The sequence below is a fragment of the Copadichromis virginalis genome, linkage group LG10 (genome assembly GCF_057382275.1).
Source record: "Copadichromis virginalis isolate Kocher_CV1m ecotype Utaka linkage group LG10, C_Virginalis_male_GT1.1, whole genome shotgun sequence".
NCBI classification, from domain to species: Eukaryota; Metazoa; Chordata; class Actinopteri; order Cichliformes; family Cichlidae; genus Copadichromis; species Copadichromis virginalis.
The window spans coordinates 27,445,105-27,467,517 of record NC_140627.1 but is presented as its reverse complement, the minus strand read 5'-3'; the positions used below and the strand labels follow the sequence as shown (position 1 = coordinate 27,467,517).

At 40.1% G+C, this 22,413-nt stretch overlaps 1 protein-coding gene across 5 annotated transcripts in view; it reads left to right on the top strand.

The window, feature by feature from the left end:
* The first annotated feature begins 21,340 nt into the window (after positions 1-21,340).
* ncam1a (neural cell adhesion molecule 1a) overlaps positions 21,341-22,413 on the top strand; it is a 277,809-nt gene continuing 276,736 nt past the window's right edge. The window contains exon 1 of one of the 5 annotated variants that reach the window (XM_085470930.1): positions 21,341-21,602. In XM_085470930.1, coding sequence (XP_085327056.1) covers positions 21,551-21,602 — 52 coding nt within the window. In that variant the 5' untranslated portion in view covers positions 21,341-21,550. The remainder of the gene's footprint in view (positions 21,603-22,413) is intronic. The other 4 variants (XM_085470926.1, XM_085470927.1, XM_085470928.1 and 1 more) reach the window with 4 other exon arrangements.

Below are 22,413 nucleotides of genomic sequence, written 5' to 3'. Positions count from 1 at the left end.
ATGAATCACTTACCAAATGATAATGGCTTCCTGAGGACTGTCATTAAATGCTTTAATGATGACTTTGACCGCTTCCATCCACAGGGCGCTACAGAAAACTCCCTGGCGGAATGCTGCCATTAAGACCTGATTTGAGAAATATCCTTTATATTTTCTATGTAACAAACAGTGAAGCATCAAAGTCCTGTAATGCAAAAATCAGAGTGTTGACGGGCTGCAGAAATCTACAAACCAAACTGCAAAAATCAACATAAATAAGATTACGATAAAACTATTTTCTGCCATACCTATACTGTACAATGGTGAATACTCACAATTTTAAATAATGAGATCAGTGTATGTCAAAAGCTCTAATCTGTTTGATCCTGCTGGATGTGCATAATGTCAAAGAGAGGGTATAAATGAAGTACCTGCGTATCTTTGCTGAAAGCACATCAGCCCCACCCTCACCCTGTTCGAGAGTAAAGGTGGTAAAGGCTAAGAAGCTAAAATGGCTTGTTTCATGCACTGGATGAACCGCAGGGCTGCTTCAAGGCTCAGTGAGCTGAGTTTGTATTCTCTCCCTGTGCCTACAAGGGTTCTTTCTCTACTACTGCGTCTGCCTAGACTCCTGACATGCAAATAATTAGTGATTGGCTGTAAGTGTGAATGTGTATTACCTCAGTGATAGTCTGATGGCCTGCCTCCCACCTTACACACTCCCACAACCCTGAATTGGATGAGTGGTTGGAAAGTGGCTGGATGGCTACTTTAGTGAAGCCCAGGGATATAAATATGGAGCTGGAAAGGAATCTAATAGATCTCCCTAAAATTATAATGACCCAGTACCCACCTAATCCAGGAAATGCATTTAAAGACACAAAGACCAACTGGGAAGCTGTCCAGTAAATCCATGTCAGTCATTTTTACCTGCTGTATTGCAAAGTAAGTGCCTCAAGTCAAACTGTCAAGTCTGGCTGTGAGGAAGAAGCCAAAGGTGACAATTCAAGATGTCAGAGAGCAAGAAACTTGGGAATCAAATCTGTGACTTTCTGGCTGTATGGTGACAAGTTAGCCACTTAAAAAATGGTGACATGCAGACAGAAGCAAATACTTTAACCTTGTCTAAGGGTTGCCATTGACTCCTGGTGAGAAAGTAAACACAGCCATGAAAACCCATCAATATCCCATAGAGACTGACACCAGGAAACTGAATAGCAATATCTTTTCTTGTAAATAACCTGGACGCCCTTGTCAGCCTGACTCAGATCAGTATCTTGAGAGACGTCTCACAATAGTGTCTACATCTTGGCCCGGTGACTACATAATAGAGGGCACATCAGACCAGAGAAATGCTAGACATTCAGTGAAGTGGAACTAAAAGAGGAGGTGGTAGAGATGGACTGGAGGAGAGGGGTTATTTTGAAGTGTGGGCCGACTGAATTACTGACTGACATTCAGTCTCCATGACAGCCTGTTGACAGCCTGCAGCTGTAGACCGAGATATCCCTGTTGTTCCTGAGGAAGGCACAGGGGCATGGCTGGAATCAACAGCACTCTGAAATTAATAATTTCTTTGACTTCCCTGATGCGTAGCTTGTTTGATGCTTCTTCAGGTTCTGCTTCTCAGGCTTTCAAATGTTGTCATTTTCTTTCTTTGTCTTTGAGCTGTTTTTTTTTTTTACACGACTTTGTCTCATGACTTTTTTAACCTTTAAACCTATTTAAATTACTGTGTGTGCACAGTTACACACATTAATAACAATGCTAAGTGAAAAGGAAAAAACAATTAAACAAAATAACGATCTGTCTTCAAAACCCTGAATTTTTCGAGTGATGTAATGTCTGATGTATTTAAAGCCCTGTATTTCATGCATTTTTTTTTTTTTTTAAAACAAAGACAAAGTAGAATTCAGCGACTTTTCCACCACAAAGTAAACACAAAGTCTTATCTTAGCAGGAGGACAAACACTGAAAATGAGGAAGCTCTCATGTTAGCTGTGTGTCACAAAATTTCCAGTTCCCTTTTTAAATGGATTGCAATCCATTGTCCATATGGACAACAAAATTCACAACAAGTGTCACTGCTATACCCTGATGTATTTATCAGGTCTAGTCTAGGAAAGTAAGACAGAAATTAAAATTTTACTGCTATACTTCCTGGTAGAGTAGGGCGATATATTGTTATATCATTTTGAAGTTATAAGAACATTTCTGATGATAAAGGAAATAAAACTGAGAACCACATCTGTTGATACTTGAGCTTGCAGCCAGCAGCATTTATAACTGAAGGGTTTTTTTCCACAATGAGCTACTGCCATTAATGACACTCTTCCTCATTTTAAGTCTTAATCTATTGAAACAGGGTACCAGCAGCAGCAGCATTATAGTGTAATAGCAATGACACAGCATAATATCCAGTGACAGAGTAAATCAAATGCAAGCACAAAAGTAGCCTAAATAGTAGTAATAGTAGTGAAAGTAGTTGCTGCTGCTAGTGCCTTGTTTTGGTAGATTCAGACTGTAGAGAGCATCTTGGGTCTGTTTTTCCACCGTGTAACCACATCAGTCATTTCCAACCATCAGCCATGCTCCGGCAGCAATGCTCAGTGGAGTCATTTGTTTACATATGGGTCACACATCACCAACTGATAGCATCTCCTCCTTTGTATCTGGCTTGTTTTTGCTCAAGTGGGGAAGCAAGAATGATTTTTCCACCTTTAGCAGTTTTCTTGCCTAATTTGGAAAGTACTATGCTTTTTTTGGATTTTGTAAATCCAGTGAGTGACACTCTGCTCTTGCACTTAAACAATGAGACAGACCTCTCTCGATGTTTTCTGCTCTAGGGAATCTAAATGCATGACCTTGGTATAGCAATGATATGGCATTATGACATTTTTTATATAATGTAAAAATATATCTGTTTTATGCTGATAATATGCTACAGTAACACTTTCTGGTGTTACCATAAGACCATGAGTCAGTAGTGTCAGGGCAAGTAAGGTAGGCAGTGCTTGCCCTGTTAAATCCTAAAATGCTAATTAATTCAAGGTGAGAGTAATCTCTCTCCTTATATCACAAACAAAATTCTGTCCCATATACTGTTGACTCTTAACCACTGGAATCTTTAGTTCCAGTCATTTTCAATTGTGAGTACATGTCCCACTAACTAGTGCTTGAGCTTTTCACGCTGACAGACAACTTCTTTTGATTGCTGGTTACATCATGGATAAGCCTATAAAACGGAGAGGGGACATTAACTCCTGTAATGTGGAGTTTAACAAAGTTGAACAGGTTGCACATGTGCAGGTTGCACCGGATCTGAGAAATCGCTTGATTGAACTGTTTTGTTTTTTTTTTAACTCAATTTTTATTATAATTTACAACATTGCAACTTGTACTTGTCAATGTTCACAAGTAGGACAGTTACAGAAACCGCAATGCAGAAATGTAGATCAAAATAAGAACTACAATTAGGAAGCACAAAACAAAACTGGAAAGCAAAACAAAACCCAAGCAAGCAAACAAACAGACAACAACAAAAACAAAAACTTTATGTAATATTAAATAACGTGACAAATCTAGCCATAAATGAACAAAACGAAACAGACCTATGCTAAATTATTGAAACAGTAAAGCATGTATGGGTCGCCAACGCTCAGTAAACAACTCTCTCTGAATCCGCAGAGCGTATGTTATTTCCTCCATCTGGTAAATTTCTCTCACTTTATCAAGCCACATATTATATGAAGGTGGGTCAAGATTCAGCCATTTAATAGTAATACACTTTAGTGCTGCTGTAAGCAAGATTCTTAAGAGATACTTTTTATTGTTTCCCGCAAAACCATTTGGTAATACTCCTAAAATGGCTAGCTGTTGGTCTTTTGTTAATGGTTGTTGGAAAACTGTGTTGAGAACTTTAAATACGTCATTCCAAAATGAGCAGAGTTTTGGGCATGACCAGAATATATGTGAGTGGGTTCCTAAATAAGTACCACAATTTCGCCAACAGGTGTCAGGATTTGTAGGCTTCATTTTGGCAATTATCTCTGGGGTTCTAAAATATCTCATGACCACCTTCTATTTAAATTCTCTTCACAGCCCAGAATTAGTCACAAGATGGGCTTCGCCGAACACCTCTTCCCAGGTGTCCTCTGAAATTTGAGTGCCAGTCTCAGCTTCCCACCTTGCCTTAATATCCAAAGTTGCATTTGTATTGAAACTCATAAATGTGTTATAAAAATTACTGATTAATTTTGGGGAGGAATTACTTTGAAATATTTTTAGAAATATTTCCTCATTGGGTGAGGGCTCCAAAACTTGCCTCCATTCTTTATGTTTTGTCAAAAAGCTTCTTAGCTGCAGAAACCTAAAAAAGTCAGAAGAAGGAAGCTGAAACTGACCTCTCAACTGTTCAAATGAGCTCAGGTGCCCATTCCTCACAACATGACATAGTTTATAAAGCCTGCTATTTGACCATGCTCTGAAGCCAGAGTCTTCCACAATAGGAGAAAAACCCTGCAGGGAGGAGAGGCTTGATAAAATTGAAATTTCTTTTGGAAGACCAAATGATTGTTTGATTCTACGCCAAATCTTTAGTGTGACCCTCGTCCATTCCCCCATATGCAAATTTTTAATTGAAATGTTAGAAAAAAGCAGGAATTCCAATGATCTTTCGCACATTGTCTTCTCGATGTTCAGCCACTGAGTTTCAGATAAATCCCGCACCCATACAGTCAGGGGTCTCATCTGAGCTGCCCAGAAATAATATTTCAGGTTTGGAACAGCCAATCCCCCCTGCAGTTTTGACAGTTTTAATGTTTGGAACTTGATCCTTGGGCGTTTGCCTTGCCATATAAATTTGGAAAAAAGTTTATCTAAATTATCAAATGTAGAGTTGGGAATGTTAATAGGCAGCATTTGGAAAAGGTATAGAAGTCTTGGCAATACATTCATACGTATACTCTCGATCCGACCTAAGACAGACAGAGGCAGCACTGTCCATCTCTTCATATCTTTTTTTATTTTTGCAACTATAACTTCATAATTTACTTTAAACAAGTCTGATAATGAGTGAGGAATCTGAATTCCTAAATACTTGATACCTTCGTTTGGCCATTTAAAGCCACATCGCTCCTTAAATGTTTGTGAAATGTTTCCTCCTATATCCATTGCCAATGTTTTGTCAATATTAACTTTGTAACCAGAGAGGTGACCGTATGTACTAATAATTTCTTTTAAATGAGGTACACTGACTGCAGGATTTGAAATGTATAAAAGTACATCGTCTGCATAGATGGACAATTTATGCTGTTCTCCATTAATTGAAAGGCCCTGAATTTCATGTTCATCTCTAATCAACTGCGCCAGAGGCTCAATACTTATATCGAACGAACAGCAGGGGCGACAGTGGGCATCCTTGTCTACACCCACGTTCCAGTGGAAATCTGGCTGATATTGTTCCATTTACCCATACAGCTGCCATTGGGTTGGAATAAAGAATCTGTATCCACTTAATTAAGTTTGACCCAAATTTGAATCTTTCAAGTGTATGGCCCAAGTACTGCCAGGAAACCCTGTCGAATGCTTTTTGCGCATCAAGAGACAGAATCATTGTTTCTTCTTGTTTGGTCTTGTACAAGGACATTAAGTTCAACAATCTACGAACATTGTCCCCATAGTGCCTTCCTGCAATGAACCCCGTTTGATCTGGATTTATAACCTGTGTAATAATTTTACTAACTCTTTTGGCTAAAATCGTGGTGAGAATGCACAAATCAGTATTAAGTAATGAGATTGGCCTGTATGATTGACAATTTGTGGGGTCCTTGCCCTCTTTATGGATTACGACAATTGTAGCATCATTCCAGGAAGGCGCCGATTGAACTGTTTTTTGAAATAACTTGGCTTTTTCTAGTTAAATGCATACAAGATGTGGTACTCATGGGACAGCCACGGTACGTTTTATAGGATATGATGCATTAGATGGAGATTAAACAGAAAATAACATATTAAAAACAAGCTCAAACTGAAATACTTCTAATGTCTCTGCTTGCCTCTCTGTGAAAGTCTCCCAATGCCACTCCTTTGTGTGTAACATAATATTGATTCATGTGTATTCTCAGAGTACTCTACTCATTGTATAAACCACAGAGTCATCAAGCAGGTCATGATTACATTTCCAGAAAAAGAAACAGACAAAAATGCATACAGGGAGTGCAGAATTATTAGGCAAAAGAGTATTTTGTCCACATCATCCTCTTCATGCATGTTGTCTTACTCCAAGCTGTATAGGCTCGAAAGCCTACTACCAATTAAGCATATTAGGTGATGTGCATCTCTGTAATGAGAAGGGGTGTGGTCTAATGACATCAACACCCTATATCAGGTGTGCATAATTATTAGGCAACGTCCTTTCCTTTGGCAAAATGGGTCAAAAGAAGGACTTGACAGGCCCAGAAAAGTCCAAAATAGTGCGATATCTTGCAGAGGGATGCAGCAGTCTCAAAATTGCAAAGCTTCTGAAGCGTGATCATCGAACAATCAAGCGTTTCATTCAAAATAGTCAACAGGGTCGCAAGAAGCGTCTGGAAAAACCAAGGCACAAAATAACTGCCCATGAACTGAGAAAAGTCAAGCGTGCAGCTGCCAAGATGCCACTTGCCACCAGTTTGGCCATATTTCAGAGCTGCAACATCACTGGAGTGCCCAAAAGCACAAGGTGTGCAATACTCAGAGACATGGCCAAGGTAAGAAAGGCTGAAAGACGACCACCACTGAACAAGACACAAGCTGAAATGTCAAGACTGGGCCAAGAAATATCTCAAGACTGATTTTTCTAAGGTTTTATGGACTGATGAAATGAGAGTGAGTCTTGATGGGCCAGATGGATGGGCCCGTGGCTGGATTGGTAAAGGGCAGAGAGCTCCAGTCCGACTCAGACGCCAGCAAGGTGGAGGTGGAGTACTGGTTTGGGCTGGTATCATCAAAGATGAGCTTGTGGGGCTTTTTCGGGTTGAGGATGGAGTCAAGCTCAACTCCCAGTCCTACTGCCAGTTTCTGGAAGACACCTTCAAGCAGTGGTACAGGAAGAAGTCTGCATCCTTCAAGAAAAACATGATTTTCATGCAGGACAATGCTCCATCACACACGTCCAAGTACTCCACAGCATGGCTGGCAAGAAAGGGTATAAAAGAAGAAAAACTAATGACATGGCCACCTTGTTCACCTGATCTGAACCCCATTGAGAACCTGTGGTCCATCATCAAATGTGAGATTTACAAGGAGGGAAAACAGTACACCTCTCTGAACAGTGTCTGGGAGGCTGTGGTTGCTGCTGCACGCAATGTTGATGGTGAACAGATCAAAACACTGACAGAATCCATGGATGGCAGGCTTTTGAGTGTCCTTGCAAAGAAAGGTGGCTATATTGGTCGCTGATTTGTTTCTGTTTTGTTTTTGAATGTCAGAAATGTATATTTGTGAATGTGGAGATGTTATATTGTTTTCACTGGTAAAAATAAATAATTGAAATGGGTATATATTTGTTTTTTGTTAAGTTGCCTAATAATTATGCACAGTAATAGTCACCTGCACACACAGATATCCCCCTAAAATAGCTAAAACTAAAAACTACTTCCAAAAACATTCAGCTTTGATATTAATGAGTTTTTTGGGTTCATTGAGAACATGGTTGTTGTTCAATAATAAAATTATTCCTCAAAAATACAACTTGCCTAATAATTCTGCACTCCCTGTAAATAAATTAAATAATTCATTCAAAAGGATGTTTGAAGTTTGATATTTGATGAATTCGATGAAGTCTTCAAATGCTATAGAGGTGAAATTGTAGTGCCATGCAGTGGTAAGTTTGCATTCCTGAAAATATAAAATATAAAGAAAAAAGGGGACCTAACATTAATTGAGAATATGTGGGAATAACTGTCAGTGAACCCTATTAAAATTTGCTTTTTTCTCCAAATCAATTTTATATTTGTAAATCTTTAACAGGATTAAGATTGATGCAAAAATAAAAAGGGTTTGAAAACCATTCTTTGTTGACAATACATCCATCATTCATTCAGGCAGTGATCTGGAGTTACATTTTACTTGTCACTTACAGAGCTCTGAACAGCACGTACCTTCAGCATGTTTTTGACATGCTAAAGGCTTCACTGCTTTTATACTACAGAACCAGAAACCACTTGGGAAAACAGGAGAAAAACAAGCATATAAAAAAGAAAGAGAAAAAAACGAGACCACATAATAATCACTCAGCATAACCTTCTTTTTAATATAATGTGCATAACACTAATTAGATAATAAGAGCCGACCAGGAAAACAGCCTTGGCAGGTGTACAGATCAGGGAAACACACTTAGTGTAACCAGTGGACAGGTTAAGCATGGCAGGTCAGAAACACAAACACACTCAGGAGTGGAACTGCAAAGACAGAACCTGGGTGTACTGTATAATAATAGGCATGGACAGCACTGTGCACACAGCAGAAGCATATGCAGTTCTGTACATGCTACAGTGAGTGTTTGTATATATGGATGAGCTTCTTACATCTGCACTAGGAATAACAATGATGACATCTTGACAGCAGGAAGAGCTGGTGCTTTGTATTTTGCATTCAAGTGAAACTTCACAACTCGGTGAAAGTCATCCGGGTGTCGTAATGTTCCAGGTGCAAAAAGCAAAAAGTCTCAGTGCTCAACCTTTTTTTAAGACACAGGTGAAAACGAACTCAACTGATTGTCACCTGCCTTGAAACATAGATATTTAGCAGTAATAGTATTATTAGTAATATAATTAACATGATTTCGTCAGGACTACAAAAATAAATAACATAATTGAAGCCCTTACATAAAAACTTTACTATAAAAACATATCAACCTAAATCTATTAAATCTATTAAAAACAATAAAGGCAAGTACAGCAAAAGCCATGTTAAAAAGATAACACCAACATCGATCAAAAGGGATTAGTGAGCCACAACTTTCTATAGTAAATAAAACCATTTCTCCAACTTCAGTAAAAGAATATGCCAGGAATCTTTCAAATGTTTCTCACAGTGAGCTCACTGTATTTTCCGCTTTACTTGAATCATGAAAGTTTGCAGGAAAGTGTCAATTAATATACTATCTAAATTATGCCCTTTCGCCCCACTGCAATGAAGCAGTTCTTGCGTGTCGCATTTTGATTTGTTCCTGTCTCTCTCCCCGGCTTGCCTGTTACTTTTCTTGACAGGTCTCTTAATCCATCTTATTTTACGCATGTATTAATCACCTCAAACAGAATCCAGTCGCTGGAAGAAAAGCTTTCCTCTCACCTCCTGTGGATTAGCCTCTTTTCCCTGTGTCAATCAGTGATACACTTGTCTCTAGCTGTTAGTGTTATGGTTCTAACACCAGAGTAGTTTTTGATTTCATTATACTCTACATGTACTGCAGTCAGGGAAGTAACAGTAAATAAACATATATATATATATCACTTGACCTTATACCTTATATGACTCAGGGGTAATACATTTTCTTGCCAGATCAGTTGCAGAACTTTTTCTCTTCTCCTTAGGTCAGTACAGTCTTTTAGAGTGTATGAGACATCTGTTTAAAGGTCATCTCAAGCAATCCACACATCAAAAGAATCATTTTTTATTTGCAGGATTGGAATAGGTCATAGGTCATGTGCCTGGAACATTTGATGCTTGTTACACCCCCTGTTTCCAATGTTGTCTTCCTTTTCGCTGTGAACTGTTTCATAAAATAAAACTGCCCTCCTTCTCTTGAAATACTGAAGAAGGGGGGGTGGAAGAGAAAAAACACCCGCAGACAGAAGCGTTTTAAAATCCACCAGTGGGCTTTGTACAATGCATAACCTTTTCCAGCCTAAGAAGACAATGTTCATGCACTTTTGTACTCTCCTCAACCCGTATACAAAGTGAGTCTAGTTTTGATAGGAGGAAAAGAATCTGCAGAGTAGTTTCATTGTTAAGAAGGATGGAGACTGAACAACAAAACAGCAGAATGTCTTTGTTCTAAGTTAAAGCAAAGGAAATTGGGTCATTGGGGATGTATCACAGTACGCCTGAACTGACTAAATTTTAACAATGGCTTAATATTTGTGTGCAGAGCTGACATCGTTACCTAAGGGTGGCACTGCAGAAAGCGCATGCTATCTATTTATTCTGGCCCATATTCATTCCCACAGGGTCAAAAACTGCTTTTTTGTCAAAGCCATTGGAATTTCAGAGATACGCACAAGGTCGTCACATACAGACACTTGTAAAGAATCCCTCGGCTTCACATTTAAACATACTTGGTTAATAATTATCCTTTCTACACATAGGCTTAATGGTATGTACGGGCATATTCTTCCCTAATCACCCATCTTTTCAATGAAAAGTGAGTCCAAATGAATATGTGAAAAGAAATTAAAGTTCCAAACAGGACGTGAATTGTTTCAGCGATGGCAAGCTTGAGTCTGCGTGTGGTGTGTCGGGAGCACATTTGCCAAAGGGCACCTTGTGCATATCTGTGAAACCAGTGTCAGAATGGCAGTGCTCAACCCAGTGGGATTAGAACGCATTGTTTATCCTCTGTGAAGTATGAATGTGCTCAGTAAATATAAATGGCTTCATAAAGCTTGTCACACAAGAATCATAGTCTGCCTTTTTGAATCTAAAATACAAAAGGCTGTCTCGGAGCAGCCAGTGCGTGCAAGAATGGGAAGAAACTTTAAAGCCACCAATGTATCTTTAAATTCATGCAAAGATGAGTTAGGTGCAAAAAAAGGATAGGAAGAGATATGCTGTAAGAATACAGTATGGCTTGGATCAGCGTTGTCTGTGTAGAAGTAGCTACCGAGCCCTGTCAAAGTTCCTGTCTCACCTCTTTGTTGTTTTCACCCCCCCCTCCTTTGCCTCCTGTCACTCTCTATTCACCCACCAGGGGTGCTTTTCATTTTGCCAGCATGTCTACCCTTACTTCCCTCACTTGCATCTCTTCCTTAGCTCCTCCCAGTGAGGATGTGAGTGAGAGGTGTGAGGGAGACATGCAAGGACTCTGAAGCTGGAGCCACAAAAATGAAAACTCCTTGTTCTCAAAGCCAGCTCATGACTTAGTGATGCCGTTCTGCACAGCTGGATCAGCCATCAAATAGCTGTCCACAGAAGTTTGTGTCTTACAGGCTTCCAAAATATATGAAAGCCTTATTTAGTTTGGCATAACAATGAATGCATTCATTGATGTTGTTAATTTTAACCATCATTTAATATTGATTTTTACTCTTCTGACTTATTCATGTGTCAAATGTTCTGATTTATTTACCTACTGCAGAGTGAAACACGGCATAGCTCCATAAGAATGCCTGCATGTTGATGTGAAATAATAAAAGAAAAAAACAAACAGCAGCTTTGTGTGATGCTACAACACTGAAATGATCATTTATGAGTTAAGCCTGGGTCATTTGCATGCAGTATATGGTCATGTGTGGAGTTGCATTATTTATACACTGGGACACTTTATAAAAAATGCCATCCACCACATTCCTGGGTTTCCTTGCTCTGTGCTACTTCAGAAGCCTTCTTTCTCTTCTGCACCTCGCCTCCTTGAGGTGCAATTATGAAATTGAGACGTCTTCGTAATGTCAAAGGGAAAACTGTTGCCCCACTTCTGGGGAGGCGAAACGACACGGTTAAGTATAAGCAAGCCTAATGAAAAGCACCCCAGAAGTCATTAGACTTTCCTCGTTTTTTCCATTCGCCTGACCTCCACAACCACCTAACTGGTTTCTCATTCCACAGTCACATGCCTGCCAGTTTCCCATTTTCTTTCTACCTACATGCCTTTAACCCTCTATTTTCGCTTTAATCTTTTGATCTACGTTTGGATCCTTCTTTCCATCCATACCATGCAAAATCTAAAATAATTACAATTATGTGGGTTTGAAGTCTTTTTGCCAAGCTAAGATAACTTGCTACAGGTGGAGTTGTCAACATACACACAAGGATAGCATCAGTCTTCACATGCAACTCTGAGCAAGCATTTACTTAAATATAAAATGTATTTCAGCTAAGGTGATTTCATTTTTTATTAGGAAAAATGTAAAATAGAAACAATTAGACGAGTGAATTTACTCTGAATGCAACAAAAATATAGACAGATGGTACGTTTCAAGCCTCCTTTCTAAAAAACTGCTCTAACATTTTCCATGACAGTTTGTAAACGTACAATTTACAGAAAAGAAAAAAATCATTCTGCATCAATTTCAGATGTTTAAAAAGCGAGGGGGTTATGTCTGTAGAGTCTGAAAAGAATAGGACAATTGCTCCTTTTGTAGCATAGAATCTGTTAGCAGTTAAATGTGTTACAGGTGGCAAAATGTTGGCTTTTGTCACACAGCTCCGGGGGCTGACAACAGAGTGTTTCTGAAGAGCTCTACTTTTTATTATAAAATCTGACATGACACAGTCTGGATCAAAGAACACAACGGAGGACACATTTTTTAAAAAATAGATTTAACCAGTTAAGTATCACGCCTCGCAAAGAAACTCATCTACATCTTTTCATCTGCGCTCATCTACACCTCTAGCATGTGTGAAAGCATGGATATATATGTGTGTTTGTATGTGTGTTCTGCTAATATGCTATGGGAAATAAACTCGCAAACATTTGCATGCCAGTCCACTATAATATGTGTTATTACAATTAATTTCAGGCCATAATCCTACAGATGGAGGTTTCACACCATTGGCTCCGCAGCCAAGCACATCCACCAAATGTCTGACTGAACGCTTCTAAGAAGTGACAATAAATCACACAGGTAACCCGATTCTGCTGCCGCATTTAAGCCTTCGCTTCCTGAGTAGCAAAGACAAGAAATCATCAGAGCCTCACCTGTCATTGCAGACAGCACACAATGATTTATGCAATAGTCTAATATTGATTTTTTATTATAGTTTTTTTTCTTCAGATAATCATATTTCTCTTAAAAAATATTTTCGAAAACAACAAACACTTAATTTTTTATGTTTATTTATTTTTTACTTTTCACTTTTGCATAGCTTGGATGGGCAGTGAAGCTATTTTTCATTATGGATTAGAAATTTTTGCAAATTAGGATTTAATTTAGAACCGATTGTTCAAACAAAAAGGAAGGTCAGGAGTCTTTCTTGAATTGATAGCAAAATCCTCCAATCCTCCTCATGTGTAGCGATGAGGTCTGTAGAGATCATCAAGCGGCAAATCTCAGGATACGGTATATTTAAATTAGATACTGGGAAGCCATATTATGACAAAATTGTGGGCATTTATGTAGCCGTCAGGGATTGTGTTTCAGTGTGAGATCTGTTCTCAACTGCCTTTCCAACAATTCACCAACAATTCCATTGTGACCAAGGTATTTTGTAAAAACACACAATCCCATGTGGTTTTTACTTATTATCCTTTTTAATATGCAGGACAGACGCCCAAAACACACTTGCAAAGTGCTACATCAGCTGACCTGGCCTCCACAATTGCCTACGCCAAACCATTCCCATACTGCCATTTGGTCAAAGGCACAGGTGTGCAAAAGCTCTCCTTTTAGGCAATGAAAAAACAGGTCTCACTCCCAGATATATGATTGCAGTAGAACCCGTGTCACATTTAAATTTAAAGGAATCATTTTTCACTGTGTAGCATTTAATGCTGCAAGGGGGGCCTGTTTTTTTCCAAATATAACCAAGTAGTTTCCAGTTCCTAAATCTAACAAGTGAGGAAGTAGAAGAAGTTGAAATACAAAGTTGTAAAGGAAGCAAGATGAACAAGAAAGAAAAAAACAAACTGTAAATCATAAAGTTTCCTAATGGGACACAAATATCCGTCTTCTGATTCACACAAGGGGGATTTACTCCATCTATCTACTTTAGCCTCCTAATGAGGACATTGTAGGTCTTTAAATTGGTAATTTTGTCTCCTGGAGTCCAATACTCCTGTAGCCAGTGTATCAAGGCACCACCGGCATAGGACACATTGTGAGTATGCCTGATAGACAAGATGGCATCAAACAGAACAGCAGTATTTGTTGCCCTGAGATGAAAACACATTGCCTAAATAGAGCTGAGATAGCGTGGGATAAAATGTTTTTTTTCTAAATGTCCTTTCAGCTCAAGGAAACTCAAAACTGTAAATGTTTGACAAAATAAGTGGCACAGTATTAGAATTTGAAGTAAGCGTACAATGTGCATAAGGTTGGATTGTACAAAAACGATCTTGTTTACAGCCTTGTTGAGTATATTGTCCTTTTACAGCATAGAAGGACGTGTATTTTAACATTTGATCTGTGCTGTTGTTATCTTTGAGAACTGATCTTATGCAAACAAGGATATAAAGAACCTGCAACTTTTTTTTGCTTTAATGCTGAGATAAATTGCACACTTTTCACTTCAAGAAGACTTTGGTTTCACACTGCAGAGGGTGTCCTATTTTCAGAGGAAGTGCGCTAATTAGGCTATAGTGTGTGTGAATTTAAGCATATCTTTGTGGCCGCATGATGAGACTGATTTCCTCCAGGCTTCTGCTCAGCCTTATGCCTGAGAATGCATAAAACAGCCCTTATCAGTTAAAACGACCTTACACACATGCTGTTTATAAAACTACTCCTATTTTTTTTTTTTTCAGATGAAACCACACACATACACAAACATAGATACACACAGATGCATCTTACAAAGTTCTGATAAACACACTAGCTCTGGCAAGCTCACACTGCAGACATTTTAGCTACTACCTGCTTCTATACATTGTGAAGTAAGCTAATAAAAATGCGAACAGATCTAAAATAGAGAGAATATTGGCCTTGTATTCAGTCTGTGGCTAGCAACATGGCTGCGACGAAGCATTTTACCCTGCATTTAAATGTTAACTATATAAAATGCCACTAGAACGGTTAGAATCAAAACAAGAAAACAAGAAAACAGTTTTCTTCACATGAAATTAGCCACTTCAATGCTCCTTTAAAGTTCGCTTCCTGTGTTCATTACTACTACTACTACCACCCGGGTAGAGATAATAAGGCAGCAGCTGAAAGAAGCTTGACTGTGAGTTTTCATGGTTGTGCCCTCATCCTACACAGAGCCTAAGCAGAGCTTTGCATACCATCATCTACATCAAACATAAGGCCCGGCGGCCAGAATTATCCCTGCAAAGACTCAAAGCTGGCCTACTGGACAGCTTTTTTTCTTATGTTTTGTCTGCTGATAAAGACCTTCACACTACACCATACTGCTGCTGTGTTACTCTTGTTTAGAGGTAGCTGTGGTTCAGGAGATTCAGCAGGTTGTTCACCATTTAGAAGATCCCCGGCTCCTCCTATATGCTGAAGAATCCTTGGACAAGATACTGAACCATCAGTTTCCCCTGATGGAGAGTGATGGACGTATAAATGGTAAATGGCCTGTATTTATATAGCGCTTTACTAGTCCCTAAGGACCCCAAAGCGCTTTACATATCCAGTCATCCACCCATTCACACACACATTCACACACTGGCGATAGCAAGCTACATTGTAGCCACAGCCACCCTGGGGCGCACTGACAGAGGCGAGGCTGCCGGACACTGGCGCCACCGGGCCCTCTGACCACCACCAGTAGGCAACGGATGAAGTGTCTTGCCCAAGGACACAACGACCGAGACTGTCCAAGCTGGGGCTCGAACCGGCAACCTTCCGATTACAAGGCGAACTCCCAACTCTTGAGCCACAATCGCACAATGTGTGTGACAGTACACTGAGTGCTCAGTTAGAGTTGAAATGCCTTATATAAATACCATTCTTTTTCCATTGTGACGGTGCTAATGTTGATCATTACTCATCTGCCTGGATATTTGAGTTATGGACATAGCTATTTTAATTGACAGATGTGCCAAAGTAGGCAGCCAGTGGGTATCTACTGAGCCTCATCTCCACTATTTGGAGTATCTGAGCTTGAGCGTTCCATTGCTTTTCTACCATTGGTGCCTTCAGAACTATTTAATAGACTCATTTGTCAAACATCAGTGCTTTCTGTGTTGTACACAGCATCCAAGAAGAACTGGTAAATATCTATGTCTGCGTGATGCACATGTACAGTTACGGATGAAGCTTGGTAACCAAGCTTGCGAACAGTAGCTAATTACTCAGCAGTTCACCCTTTCATGCTAACATGGAACGTAAGGCTATAGCCAAAACACTGAAGTTCAAAGACATGGCACCGCATGTATTTGTCCTTGTCACTACCCGATCCGTACCGGAAACCCAATCGGTAACCCGCATGCGCGAAAGGTCTCTACTTCCGGTCGTAGCGTTTTACGATAGTTATGGGTCAGAGTATCTGTTAAGATGTTAAGAATAACAAGTATATCTTAAAATGTTTGCAATAATGAAGCATTTCAGTACAATGTAGACAAAAACGAAAAATAAAAAGAAAGTTACGGATCAGGACTCTCCGATCCTTACTGCGCATGTGTAAAGTCTGACCGTACAAATCGGGTCTACCCGATCCGTACCGCGCATGTGCAGATGGTTTTTTTTCTTCTTCTGTTCGTTTAATGGCAGTTTATTCCCCAGTGTACGAGGATACCGCCACCTGCTGACCGAGCGAATAAAACCTATTGTAAACTGAATTTGCGTCATTACAAACGTGTGTTAAATTTGATTTAGCGATAGTCGAGTGTGTTTATGCTTGTCTGTGAGGAGAGGATTGTTGGAATAGTGATGATGATGTGCGCTATCACTGTCAATTGTCAGTAAACACTTCATCTGGCTGATGAATCTACACGTGAGATATTACAAAGTCTGCATTATTAACTCTGTAATTAGGCGCCATTCTTCTTATTTTACGGCGCTGTTGCTCAATCGGGGGACGCTCTCTGTTGAGGAGAAAAGCATGAATTTCTTTGTATACGGATTATCCATTGTTTAAATGTCCCGGGCAGTCGAAAAGGAGGCAGAGCTGTTGAGAAATGCTAGGAGCTAACTGGGCGCTAACCGTATCAGTCAAATATATTGAATGTCGCAATGTTGGCAAAGAGAGGAAGTGACGTAAGATTTGCGCATGCGGGGTACCGATCGGGTTTCCGGTACGGATCGGGTAGTGACAGTCCTGTCTTCCTTCTCTCACCCTAACCAGTCGCGGCAGATGGCCCCGCCCCTCCCTGAGCCTGGTTCTGCTGGAGGTTTCTTCCTGTTAAAAGGGAGTTTTTCCTTCCCGCTGTCGCCAAAGTTCATCTTTTATTTAGTCTACACTTTTGCTGCAGAGAAGATGAAAGTTACAAAGAAGTTCTGTGAATGAAGGAAAACTTTAATCTATTAAAGATAATCTTGAATTATCTTTTTGCTTTCCTTTTTTATGTTGAACTGACATCCCTGTTTAAGCTAGCTTTTCAATCTGCATTTTACCTACCATCACCATCGGGCTAAGTGATTTTTGTTTGTTTGCTCATTGCATACCCAGAATCGTTCACTCTATGTAACCAAAGAATTGCAGACAAATACTGTACCATGAATTCTCTTTTAGTCTTGTTAGCCAGCTAGCTACCAAAAACAGTGTTTGCAGAATAAGGTAGTAATAAGGTAGTAAACACTCAGATGGAAAAAGGAAAGCAACACACCAGATATATTTTATGAAGCTCTCCTGGTTTATTCACACATAATGGAGAAGAAGGTGTCAATAATTAACTATATCCGTGTCCCAGCACATGAGGGTGTTAGCGAAATGAAACCGCAGGTGCTATGTCTAAGCAGGCACTAAATTGGGACAGAGCTGAAGTGGAGGTTGGATAATGATGATGATGAGTTGAGGAAATGTGGATTATGCCGCAAGATGGATTTGAGAAATTCCCATGGTAGGTTTCCAGATGACTGAAATCCATTAGTTGAAGTGGATTCAGAGTAGCCACAACAGCAGAGGAGTAATGTACAACCTACCCTGGCAGTTAAATATGGAGCTCATGGTCCCCAAAACATAAAAGCAAAGTTATTCGTCATACCTTGCAATTCTCCCAACAAAAGCTTTTTCACAATATTCTCTGAACCAAATTGCAGACGACAGACAGTGGACAGAAAACAACAAAGCAGCGACCCAGGTTGGGAAATGCAATTATCTTTTTGCTGTAGAAAAAAAAAGCTAAATAGAGAATGTTAATCTGCATGGAGGTGGAGCTAGCTATCAGTACTCTATAGTCCAATCTCCTGAAGATTTCAAAGGACAGGTTTAAATTAATTCTATCTCTCACAGAAAGTAGGTTGAATGGGTTGTGTCTGTGTAATCATTCCACCTCATCAGACTGGCTGTGAAGCGGCACCTTTGTAGAGTTACTGCACTGTATCAGGTTCAGCAGAAGCTTGATCAGTTTGAATTAGTCATATTGAGTGGCTCCCTCACATATCAGGCTGTTAAAAGCTCACAGCAGCAGTACTGTAGTCGCACCTTTGCTACTCCTGCTTGACAAATGTAACCATATTAGCAAAGACATGAAAAAAAAAAGTTTTACATACCAGGTTTTATTTTCTTCTAGTTTTATTATTACTATGGTCTTTAAAGCACACACTGACGCAAGACAGAGTAAAACATTAAACACATTTTTGAAAATGTAGCGTTGACAGGTTCATCAAGTTCTGACAAAGTACACATCACGTTAGAATTGATTTTTGATATTGTGTCATCAAATTGTGTCCCAGACTACAGTGCTTTTTTGTTTTTTACAGATAAGGCTTGTGCTTTATCTTAATATCCCTGCTGGTCATAGGATGGGGATGCATGGACTGCACGGATGAGGCAAGTAGATGTAGGGATTCAGAAGAACAGGATCCAAAAAAAAGGTAGTTAATGTGGTGATGCTTTCACAGTGTGCAGTCTCATCAGCATTGTTTCCAGCAGCAGAAGCAGGAAGTTGCTTTGAGCAAAGGAGCTCTGATCACAGCTGTAGCTTATCTGCCCGGCATCAAATGGCAGGCAGACAAATTAACATAGTTGAGCATTTGGAGTCGTACTCCCGAGTTTGTGATCTGACAATAGAGCGACAATTGAATTTGGCATACAGCAGGTGGGCACCAACACAGTTTCAGATCAGTGCTAACTTTTCTTCTATCTGCTGGATGTGGCAGTTGTGTGTTAACAAGTTTGACATAGGGCGACTTTTTGCCAGTGTTGTGTTATCAGCTTTTTTTTTCTCTGGAAATGCACAGTAGCATATGGAGCTGCGGTCAGATGTTTACATGCACTCATCATGGGTATGAATGACATGGCAATTTGGGGATTTTAATGGTTTATTTGAACTGTTTTTGTTTTGTTTTTTCATTGTGGGATGAGTCTACAATATACATCTTTAATGTCTGAAAAACAGTCTTGAATTTAGTTTGAATTTTTCTGATACACACAGCAAAATAATAATAATAATAATGGATTGCATTTATATAGCGCCCTTCGAGAACCTCAAAGCGCTTTACAGTTCCACTATTCATTCACTCTCACATTCACACACTGGTGGAGGCAAGCTACAGTTGTAGCCACAGCTGCCCTGGGGCAGACTGACAGAAGCGAGGCTGCCATATCGCGCCATCGGCCCCTCTGGCCAACACCAGTAGGCAAGTAGGGTAAAGTGTCTTGCCCAAGGACACAACGACCAGGACAGAGAGCCCAGGGATCGAACCGGCGACCTTCCGGTTACAGATGCGATTCCCAACCCCCTGAGCCACGGTCGCAAAAGCATGCATACCTTCACTTAAAATCTTTTAATAAGTGGCACTAAAAAATGCGCAATTGGTAGTTTCCCTTTGCCAGCATCAAAGGGGTTTGATGGGGCAATGAGTCATTTAGAACAATGGGGAACTGAGTAAATATCTAAAAATAAGAATTGTAGATTTACACAAACTGGGAAGATCTCTTGGAGCCATTTCTAAACAACTGCAGATTCCAAGAGCATCAGTTCAAAAAACTGTATGCAAATACAAGTAATTCAAATGAGTCGGAAGGTCTGGAAGAAGATCCAAACTATCACCCTGAGATGAGAGGAAAATGGTTAGTGTGTGTAACAACCGAAGAACCATCAAGGATGCTTGGAAATTGAAGTATCAGTGTCTGTGTCCACCAGAGATGGGCGCGTTACTGTAATACTTTTTTCGAGTAACGAGTAAAGTAAGGGATTACTATTGCAAAAAATTTGAGGAAAGCACTTGCGAGCAAGGAAGCCAGCCAATTTAAATGAACTCTACACATTCTGCCGAGAAGAGTCGTCAAATATCCAGTTAGAATTGTGAAAAAAGCTTGTTGATGGCCCTCAAAACCATCTGTTTGAGGTGCAACTTGTTAACTTTTAGTGGGAGGCTATGTAGACATTTGAGCCTGTATGAATACGTTTGACCCTGTGTGGATTAGAGGAAAGCCAAAATAAATTCTAACTTGTGCAACTCAATTTTATTTATATAGCTCCAGATCACAACAACAGTCACCTCAAGGTGTTTTATATTGTAAGAACAATATAAAGCACTTACGAGAAGAAAGAACTTATAATAGTAGAGACAAAACCCAAACAATCAAACAACTTCTTTTGAGCAAGCAGTCGGCAACAACAGGAAGGAAAAACTCCCATTTAACAGGAAGAAACCTCCAGCAGAGCCAGGCAAAGGGAGGGGCAGCCATCTGCCGCTACTGGTTGCGGGTGATGGGAGGAAGACAGGACAAAAGACGCTGTGGAAGAGAGACAGAGATTAATAGTAACTAATGATTAAATGCAGAGTGGTGTATACACCCACAGTGAGTGAAAAAGTACAGTCATTTCACCCTGGTGAAAGAACAGTTCAAAGAAATGAAAGGCCCAAATTACCATGACAGTCATGCACATGATGAGTGGATGTAAACTTCTGACCACAAACAAAAAGAAAACACCCTGGGTGTCTGCTTATTACTGTCCAACAGTAGCTATTGAGATGCTTCACAACACTACTCACCACATATACGAACCATATTAATATATTAATATAAACAATATCACCTCAGAATTATTATTATTATTTTTTAAATAAAATGGAATAAAATATTGTCATTGTGAACTATCCATCACTATTTGGAAATTCAGTCATTCGTTTAGTATTAAGCTATTCTAGCAGTCTCTATAACACTTTTAATTAGAACCAATATGTCACTCTATGTGTTTTAAATCATAGTTAGCCGGTTTGCAAGCTCAGTAATCCGAATTACAGCCTCTGCCATCTGCCGTCTGCACAGACAGCTCCGCGCACTACTTTGTTACTGAATTCACCTCAGCCCGCCCCCTCCGTGTGTGTCTCTCTGTGTGTGGGGGGTTATAGCCTACCGGGCGGAGTAATTCGTGCTGGTATCTATTGAGTGCATGCGTGCGCGAGTGCGTGCTACGGTTTCAGCCTGTCACTCTCGTTGTGCCGCGGCGCGAACACGGGTAGCAAGAAGGACCAAAAATCCGCCTGGTATCAGTTGTTGTCCCTGGAAAGACTGTTTCCCCCCCATCACTAGAGACACCTCTCTTGTTTTAAAGTGCGTCTGCTCTTCAAGGAGAATAGCTGTGTGACACATTACAATGCTTCAAATAAGGGACCTCATCTGGGGATTGTTATTCATCGGCTGTGCAGGTAAAATGAGTTATTTCTTGTTCTAGTCTAATATTAGGTTGTGTGGGGATTAATATCCAGCTGTAGGCAAAGCAAATCTGTGTGAAAGCGCAGGCCGAGACGTGTTGATTCTAGAGCAGCATCCTCTGGTCCCACCGGCGGCATCCTTGTCACTGACTCCGGACAGTGGCGCTGGATTTGGAGCTCGAGCGCTGCAAAATTCACAGTTATCCCAAAAGTTCTCTAAAAAGTGAGGCATCTCCCCCTCTCTGAGGGAAAGCGACATGAATTACTTAGCAGGGCGCATTTTATTCAGTTTTGGGGTTATACAGTTTGATAGAGGCGCGTATCTCGGTGCATTTTGAATATCCCTGCACAACACAGAGAAGTGCAGACGACCAGTCTCTTTCATTCGGGGTGACTGTTCTCCCTAAGTTAAGTTATGCAACATATTTTTAATAATAATAATAAAAATCCCCACTCGTACTGCGTGCTGTGGAAGTTAAGCTCCTGAGTTCGTCCCTGTGGGTAAATAGAGGAGGATGCTTCCAGAGACCGGTGGTGTAGTGGGGCGCTTTTTGTGGTCCCCTTTATGTCAGCAGCCAGCTTATTGCTTATAGCCTCTTAAGTCGCTGCAAACGTCAACGGCAAACGAATATACTGTCATTCAAAAGTCCACCTCGGCTTTCTCAGTTCTGCTGGGTCAGACGTGACGCACCGAGGATGGGGTGTCCGGAGAGCCGATCGCTATTAGCGGGAACGCTTTGTTTTAGCCCACTGGAAACAGATTTACTGCCCTTTTTTTCTCTTTATTACCTTAATATTCAATTTG